This window comes from Myotis daubentonii, chromosome 1 (genome assembly GCF_963259705.1).
Source record: "Myotis daubentonii chromosome 1, mMyoDau2.1, whole genome shotgun sequence".
Classification (NCBI taxonomy): Eukaryota; Metazoa; Chordata; class Mammalia; order Chiroptera; family Vespertilionidae; genus Myotis; species Myotis daubentonii.
The window spans coordinates 200,379,348-200,388,592 of NC_081840.1; the positions used below are offsets into that span (position 1 = coordinate 200,379,348).

At 49.0% G+C, this 9,245-nt stretch overlaps 2 protein-coding genes across 2 annotated transcripts; both read left to right on the forward strand.

Annotated features, from left to right (window-relative positions):
- Positions 1 to 409: 409 nt before the first annotated feature.
- On the forward strand, positions 410 to 1,919 carry LOC132240805 (F-box only protein 31-like). Its single transcript, XM_059708504.1, is given in 2 exon segments — positions 410 to 1,531; positions 1,533 to 1,919. Coding segments are annotated over 2 exon segments (1,509 nt in total).
- A 2,515-nt stretch (positions 1,920 to 4,434) lies between these two features.
- On the forward strand, positions 4,435 to 6,154 carry LOC132218980 (SNW domain-containing protein 1-like). Its single transcript, XM_059670956.1, has one exon. It carries the CDS (start codon positions 4,447 to 4,449, stop codon positions 6,055 to 6,057), a length of 1,611 nt encoding a protein of 536 aa, XP_059526939.1. The 5' UTR covers positions 4,435 to 4,446; the 3' UTR covers positions 6,058 to 6,154.
- Positions 6,155 to 9,245: the final 3,091 nt, after the last annotated feature.

The window sequence follows — 9,245 nt, forward strand, 5'->3', positions numbered from 1 at the left end:
ACTTAGCATAATGCTCTCCAGTTCCGTCCATGCTGTTGCAAATGGCAAGAGTTCCTTCTTTTTTACCGCAGCATAGTATTCCATTGTGTAGATGTACCACAGTTTTGTGTTTTTTTCTGCATTTCTGTGAAATGTACCCCCCACCTCCCATAGGCATATCCCTGGAGGCATCGCCCTACAGAAAGCGGATCAGTGGCTGCCTGGGGCTAGGGCGGGAGGACAGGGCGGGGCACTGGGAAAGGGAGGCGACTGTTAATGGGTATGGGTTTAAAGTCCTACAATTGGCTCCTCTCTGAGGGGGCGTGGCTAGGCTCTGGGGGGCGTGGCTGGATCTAGGGCGGGACCAGCCAGCTTAAAACCCTGCGGAGGGGCGGAAGTTCACACTGTGGTGGCTGTTACACGTGGAGGCATGGAGGTGTGCGCTTGCCTCTGCGGCTTGGGCTCTTCGCCGGGATGTCAGTGTCTTCAGCAGTGCCAGCGCCCAGCTGAGAAGGCAGCGACCCACAGCAAGCTGGCCCCGGCCCCAGCAGAAAAGCACCTCGAGGTGAACAGGGCAGCGCGGTGCTGTGCGGGGAGTGGAGGAATCGCGAGCCCCAGGCCTCCCCCGCACTGCTCGCTGCAGGACCTGCCGGAGGAGATGCTGGTGGAGATCTTCGCCTCGCTCCCCGGCACCGACCTGCCCAGCCTGGCCCAGGCCTGCACCAGATTCCACCACATCCTGCACATCGACAGCATCTGGAGACGGCGCTGCCGGGAGGAGTTTGGCGTTCGTGAAACCTTGCAGGACCTGGAGATGATCGGTATGTCTTATCGAGAACTCTATACGAAGCTGTTCCACCCACACAGACACATTTTGGGTTTGTGGCAGCTAGATCATGGCTATAGAACACTGCTGAATGTCGCGGTGGATGGCTTAGGCATTACTGGTTGGACGTGCAGGCCTTCCCTTAACCCCCAGGTGGACGGCCCAATGCAATCCGAGCCATTGTTCAGAATTCGCCTGACAGAGCGGAAATCAGGCACGGTGGAGTGCGTGGAAGGCCGCCACAGCAGGCCCCACAACCTCCACATGCAGATTCAGAAGGACAGGTTCAGCCTCAAGACAGACCACCGAAAGGACTCACCAACGCGGCCTTGGGACGCTTGGGGGCGGTGGCTGGTGCATGAGGACAGACAGCCATATGACTGCCGGACCTACCACCGCCTCTACCTCCCGCCGAGCCACCCGGAAGACCTCATCAGGCCAGGCCTCTTCCAAGGCAAATACGATGAATACGGCCTAACGACTGCCATGCTCAGCTTCCATGGGAAGGATGCCAGGGTCGCCGATATCACGGGAGACTCCATCAGGACGTTAGAGATCCACCTCATGCGCCGAATCCAGCTGCCAGATGGCGGGTTCTTCTGCAACTTCAACGAGCTCTCCCGCGTGGTCCAGGAGATCGACGAGCAGGTGATCCGGGAGCCGCAGCAAGAAGACGGGACTGAGGAAAGCGAGGACCATGGCTGGCAGAGCCCTGCCCAGCCCAGCGGCCGGGGAGTCCAGGGCTGCAGCTGCAGAGGAGCAGCCTGTCCCGTTTGTTCTGCCTGAGGGCGTGCGCTCAAGTGACCAGAGCTACCCCGGAACCTGCAGGATGTGTTTCTATGGCTTGGACACTGTTACTGTTACCTTACCCGGCTTCGCCTACCCCAGGCGCCACCCTGGAATCTTCATCCTGTTCGATGAGAACCACTTCGGGTTCATCTGTCTGGCGACGGAATACTTCATCCTGTACAGCAGAGTCCAGAACACCTTCCAGAATGTGGAGGCACCATCCCCGCAGGCCTTCCTGGAGATGCTCAAGAACATTCAGCCCAAGACCCCCTGGGAGGTAGAAATGAACCTTAGACCAGTATTCTCCACCTTCCTAATGCTGTGACCCTTTAATACAGTTCCCCATGTTGTGGTGACCCCCAATTTCATTGTTACAAATTGAACATAATTAAAGCATAGTGATTAATCACACACAAAAAATAAAGACATCTTAGGTAATAATAAAATTAACAACAAAAAAACAACAAAAAACCCCACAAAAAAACAACAACAATTCATGTAGTATATGCACCTCTGATGGATTAAGAGTCTTCATTCAATAGTCACACATGCACAGGGTGTGAAACCCGAGGCTGTGTTTTCAACTCAGCCAGAGTGGGAGGTGTCAGAGAGTGGGGTTCAGTTGTGGGGTGGCCTCAGGAGGGTATAATCATCTAACTTCTCTGTCACTCCTTTTTTCTTTTAATGTGAGGATTACAGTAACATCTTAGCTACATCCTAGAATTCTGTTTTGAGGCAAAAGAGGCAATTTCTTTAAGTGAAAGAAAGTTCTTTCTGAGCAAATATTGTATAATCATTAGCTATTAATAAATGAATTTAAAATTCATTGCTCTATGTGCTGCCTGATTCTTCTCATGATTTAAGGTATAACTGCTTGAAATGGAGAGTTGGATATTTAGCTTAATTTGATAACTATGTATTGAATGCTTCATTATAAGCAGCTGTCTGTATGACTTGATCAGTGTGGACAGCTAGGCTGAATAGCATAAACTTCCTACATGATTATGTCAATGGCTTTTGGGAGGTTTGGGGATATATTATTGACACATTTTCTTCAACTGTCCACTTCATTTTCTCCATGATTGCCTGTTGAGCTTCCTGGTTTTTTTTCTTTCTTTTTTTACTATGGAAAACACCTGTGTTATAAGGAATAATTGTTAACTGACTTTGTTTTTGTGTTATTTCCTATACCTAATTCATTCTTTGGAACTGTAATTAAACTCTATTAAATGGTTTAATGTGGGGTTTCATAGTTCAAGGTAAGACTAACTTTATTTGTGGGGGGAATATAATTTTATTATTTAATTTATTTCAGGTCAGATTATTTTCAAATAGTTGAAAAAAGTTAGATAGATTAAATCCTATATAATAAAAGGCTAATATGCAAATAGACCAAATGGCAGAACAACCAATCGAACAACCAGTCACTATGACGTGTGGTGACCACCAGGGGGCGTGCACAGAACATGGTGGGTATAGGCAGCAGGTGGCAGAGCGCTGAACATGGTAAGCATCGGCCACGGCGGGATGGTGGAGCAGGTGAGTGTAGGCGCCAGACCAAGGTGGGGTGCCAGTCACTGTCATCGGGGTGAGCCTCTGGTGGTTACTGAAAATTCTTTGCTCTCATGCACCACGGTCCCACCTGGTGCTCACACCCGCCAGCACTGGAGCTACTGCTTGCACCTGCCACTGGCTCTGGCCCCGATCGCTTGGCGCCGTCAGCAGGTGCAAGCAGCAGCTGCTGGCCCTGATCACCCCTCAGGGCTTCTCCACCTCTCCCTGCTCCTGAGGGGTGACCAGGGCCGGCAGCCACGGCTCACACCCACTGCCAGCGATGGCCCTGTTGGCACCCAGTGCTGGCCCCAATCACTTGGCGCCATCAGTGGGTGCGAGCTGTGGCTGCCAGCCCTGATTGCCCCTCAGGGCTTCTCCACCCCACCCCTGCTCCTGAGGGGTTATAGAGTGGGCGGCACCATCAGCGCGTGGGAGCCGCGTTGTGGGAGCGAGGCTGCCTGCAGACAGGAGACCAGAGGCTAAGACCCAGCCCTGTGCCCATAGCAGCCTTGAGGCCCACAGTTCCTTTCAAGGTGCATGAATTTGTGCACTGGGCCCCTAGTATGTACATAAATGCCGGAAGCCGGTCCATCCTTGCTGCAGGAAAGAAACATCTGCACAGCATATGTTTCAAGGGACCTGGCGTATATAGCATACTGTTCTTAATATGTTTGCTCCCCTTAGCACTATGTGTTTTAACCAAGGTCACCTCTGCGAGAAAGGTTGTTTCCCCAGGTATGGGATTTTTCCCTGAAGTTAGGGAGGGGATAAAACCCCTTAACTAAGTGCCAGGCGGGTCGTTAATCACCTTAACTACGAACAATCACCCTTAAGCTACATAATCTTCTTTAATCCCTGGAATGGAGATAAGAAACGCCCTAACCTTTGGAATAGAAATTGACGGGATTAAAATCAACTGGTATAAATAGAGATGTAACAAGACCATGAAAGACAGACAGAACTTGGCTGGAGATCCTGGCTAGGCTGCTGATCAACTGAACGCTGTCTCCGTGTCATTCCTTCTTCGCCGACTCCGTCCACTCCTTTGGGGACCCCTGGACCTGCCGGGGTTGGACCCCAACAATTGGCGCCCGAACAGGGACCCTTCGGCAGGCAAGGGAGTACTCACTAATGAAGAGGCAGCCGATATCCTAATCAAACAACTGGCTTTTGAAGATGCTAATAATACCTATCAGGCTTTATTAAGGCCGATTCGCAGGACGGGAACTATGAATGATTTTATAAAACAATGTGCTGCCCTCGGTCCTGTCACAGGCGCTGAAAGCAATTGGAAGAACATGGCGCTCACCAGCTTTTTACCTGCAGCTACTCAGCTCTCTCAGGACCAGCTTGAGGCTGAAGAAAAGGCAAGATCCCAGAGATCACGGCAGACCTCCCTGGTCTGCTCCCGAAGAGAACCTCCCCCATACGGGTACCGGCAAGGCTGGATACCTCGGTTAGTAGAGGATTTTGGAGATGGAGGTGCTTTCCCAGAGATCCACGTGGCCCAGTATCCACTGGATATGGGGCGAAAGAAAACAATGTCAAATGCCCTGGCCATTCAGGTGGATGCTGAAGGAAAAATTAAATATGATGCCATTGCTCGGCAAGGACAGTCAAAAGACAAGGTCATTTATAGCAAGTACACTGACCTGGTTCCCAAGGAGGTCATGAATGCAGATGACCCAGACCTGCAAAGACCGGATGAAGAAGCTATTAAAGAGATAACAGAAAAGACAAGGGTGGCCTTAGAAAAATCTGTATCACAGAAGGTTGCTGCGGCCATGCCAGCTCGAGCGGCTGATAAACTGGTTCCCGCTCAGTATATCCGATACACGCCATCTCAGCAAGGACTGGCTTTCAACTCTGGGGCAAAACAGAGGGTCATTCGTATGGTGGAAATGCAGAGAGATCCAATGGAGCCTCCAAGGTTCAAGATTAATTCGAGAATTCCCCGAGGACCACCTTCTCCTCCCGCACCTGTCATGCATTCTCCTAGCCGAAAGTTGACTGTGAAGGAGCAACAGGAGTGGAAGATTCCTCCGTGTATTTCGAACTGGAAAAATGCAAAGGGCTATACAGTTCCACTAGACAAACGTCTGGCTGCTGATGGAAGAGGACTGCAGACAGTTCACATCAATGAAAATTTTGCTAAGCTGGCCGAAGCCCTCTACATTGCTGATCGGAAGGCTCGTGAAGCCGTGGAAATGCGTGCCCAAGTAGAGAGAAAGATGGCGCAGAAAGAAAAAGAGAAACATGAAGAGAGACTGAGAGGAATGGCCCAGAAAGCTAGGGAGAGAAGAGCTGGCATCAAAACCCATGTGGAAAAAGAGGAGGGGGAGGCACGTGAGAGGGATGAAATTCGGCACGACAGGCGGAAAGAGAGACAGCATGACCGCAATCTTTCCAGGGCAGCGCCCCATAAGAGGTCGAAACAGCAGAGAAATGAAAATCGAGATATCAGCGAGGTCATCGCTCTTGGGGTGCCCAATCCCCGGACTTCCAACGAAGTCCAATATGACCAAAGGCTGTTCAACCAATCCAAGGGCATGGACAGTGGTTTTGCAGGTGGAGAAGATGAAATTTACAATGTGTATGATCGAGCCTGGAGAGGTGGTAAAGACATGGCCCAGAATATTTACAGGCCCAGTAAAAATCTGGGTAAGGACATGTACGGTGATGATCTAGAAGCCAGCATGAAGACCAACAGATTCGTTCCCGATAAGGAGTTTTCTGATTCAGACCGTAGGCAAAGAGGTAGAGAAGGACCAGTTCAGTTTGAGGAAGATCCTTTTGGTTTGGACAAGTTCCTCAAAGAAGCCAAACAGCACTGTGGCTCCAAAAGACCCTCAGATAGCAGCCGCCCTAAGGAACATGAGCATGAAGGCAAAAAGAGGAGGAAGGAATAGATACACCTCTTCACGGTGAATGGACTATTACCCATAACCCTAATGACGCAAGTCATATGGGCAAACACTTTGTACACGGGACAGATAAAAACCAAATCTGGGGAGAATGGAAAATTCTACTTTGAACTATTTAGTGTTTTTTTTAAAGAGTGGGTTGCGTTTGTGCTCCTCCCACCTTTTGGCATTTGTAGAACACACTGCCTCATCAATAAAATTAAGACCACTTCCTTTTATGTGACGTTAATACTTCGGGGTTTTAATATTTTGTGTAAGAATGACTGCTTGCTGATGAGTCAAGTTCACCCAACCACAGTGAGTCGAAGGATGTTCACCTATTGGAACTGTCCTGCCAAATGATGTATGCCCCTAATGTGCTCTGCTTTAATTTGGGAGTGGGGAAAAGTAAGCGCTTGCTTGGTGCACCTATTTGTTTCAAATAAAAACACTTAGACAAAAAAATAAAAATAAAACAGTGTGCTGATGTAAAAAGACCCAGGGAAGCTTCTTGTCCCATCGTTCCAAAGACTTAGAGTTGCCCCGATGACAGAAAGGCAGAAAAAAGAAAAAAGGCTATGCAAGGGACCAGGTGCCAACATGGGGTCAGCGGAAGACATTAACAACTGAGGCTCAGCTTTGCCCCACATCTTTCCTTTTTCTTTCTTTTTTTTATTTTTTAATCTGACTACTTGTTTGCTGGTTCTTTGGCCTTTCTCCTTCTCTCCTGAACACAGCCTTTTCTAGAATCTCCCTACCCTACTGTTCCAGGAAAGGCACCTCCCTTTTATGCCGTGACTAGGGGTGTTTGGTATATGCCCCATACGTGGAGTTGTCTTGTGCCAAGAGCCTGACATCCTGGGCTGAGAAAAGCCCTGTTCCAGGACTCTCCTTTGTCCTGTATTGGCGCCTCTTACCCTTGTGCCAAGAGGGACCCTCTTCTTACAATCCAATTGCCCATAGCTGTTGCCTGAGCTCTCTGTTCATGCTGAGGTTGAAGCCTCATAGTGGCTGGTACCATGGATCTGTCTCTCGCCCAATGGCATGAGCCGGGCCCTACCTGGAGAAGTAACCTGGGTTCCCCAAGATATGTGATCAATTCCGGGGCCCCGCCAGCAGGCGAGGGGATCCCAAGGCAGTTGCTGGGCGTGGAGGCCACGGGGGCATAGGCTACCAAGGAGACAGAACTGAACCTCACATCACCCTGCTTGGCCCTGGAGGATGGCTGGTTAGTCAAAGACAAGTAAGATTCCTCAGGGAAGGAACGAACTAAGACAGGCACAGTCACAGAGGGGCCGGCAGGAGAGAACTCGGGGGTCAACAGAGGTGGGGCACAGATCCTCATTCCCCCCCCCCCCCACAACTCTGCAGGGGCTTGAACACTCGCCCCTTCTGAGGGAGGTCTCCTGCCACCATGGCTGCTTCCCGCTTCCCATGCCCAGCTCAGGTGGGGACCCAGATAACAGAAAGAGACTTGGCCCAGCTCAGATCGGGACCCAGGTAAAGACAGAGACTGGCTGACAGCAGCTGCCCTCTCACTGCAACAGGACTTGTTTCCCATTTCTACCTTGGACCACAGGGAAAGGGGCAGCTGAAGGAAAGGGCTGTGTCAGGATGCTGCCTTCTTCCCTTTCTTCTCCCTCTTTTTTCTAAACACTTCCATGCCTTGTAGTTCTTTTGCTTTCTCATCTTTTTCTCTCTACTACCCTCCATATTCCATATCAGCTGACCCAGAGGGCACAGCTTACTCGTCCTCAGACACCGACACCACCTGATGGACACTTTGATGCAGCCCTTCAACTCGCTGACCCTTCGGGAAGCCCGTCGCCAGTGACGCCGCCCACTAGCCAGCCCAACAAAGACAATCAAACCAACAACTTGAGGCCAGCTGAAATCCCTTGACTGAAGAGGCCAGCAGCCTTCTACAGGATCGGGGCTCCTCGTGAGCTCCATCCACTATGTTTATAGCTATGCTCACTGTCATTGCTTGCCAGTCTTCTTCCGAGTCCTAAACGGCCCAATCTGAGACGTGGCCACTGATTTGCATGCGCTATCATTTAAAAAATAAAAAAGGGGGAATTTGCCGGAAGCCGGTCCATCCTTGCTGCAGGAAAGAAACATCTGCACAGCATATGTTTCAAGGGACCTGGCGTATATAGCATACTGTTCTTAATATGTTTGCTCCCCTTAGCACTATGTGTTTTAACCAAGGTCACCTCTGCGAGGAAGGTTGTTTCCCCAGGTATGGGATTTTTCCCTGAAGTTAGGGAGGGGATAAAACCCCTTAACTAAGTGCCAGGCGGGTCGTTAATCACCTTAACTACGAACAATCACCCTTAAGCTACATAATCTTCTTTACTCCCTGGAATGGAGATAAGAAACGCCCTAACCTTTGGAATAGAAATTGATGGGATTAAAATCAACTGGTATAAATAGAGATGTAACAAGACCATGAAAGACAGACAGAACTTGGCTGGAGATCCTGGCTAGGCTGCTGATCAACTGAACGCTGTCTCCGTGTCATTCCTTCTTCGCCGACTCCGTCCACTCCTTTGGGGACCCCTGGACCTGCTGGGGTTGGACCCCAACACATAAACTTAAGAATTCTAAAGAGAGAAAAATCCTTCTCCAAACAACTATATGAATGAGTTGAAGGAAGAGAAAGCCCAAAGTTGTATTTCAAGAAAAAGAAATATACTTAAAGTAGAGTAATTTATAATTTAAAGATCTGACCCTGTAGCTTGATTCTACATTATAATCTCATTACAATTAATCCAAAGAGCCATTTTCTCCCTTATCGGAAGTCCAATTGCAGGTATGATCTCTGCATAGTTTTAATAGTATAATCATGTACTGTCTCTTATTAATTAAATTTATTGACTAAATACCATTCTAACAAGAAATGGTAGGCTTATGTTAAGGTTGTGTGGCTCATTTTTATGTTCCCCCACCCAGTGTCTTTCCAGAGCTGAGTTCAAAGTCATTGCATAACGTCCAGATGCTTTTGTTGTACTGTAATTTGTTTCTATTGGGCCAGGTACTGTTATCCCTAACTTAGCTAAACAGTCCATTGTCAATTTGTACTTTTTGGTAAATTTAAACCTCTTATAAATTACCTTAGTTATCAGGCTTCCGTAACAATTTCCAGGGGGTTAGCACTTCTCTTATTTAATCTGTGTAAGATTAAAAGAATA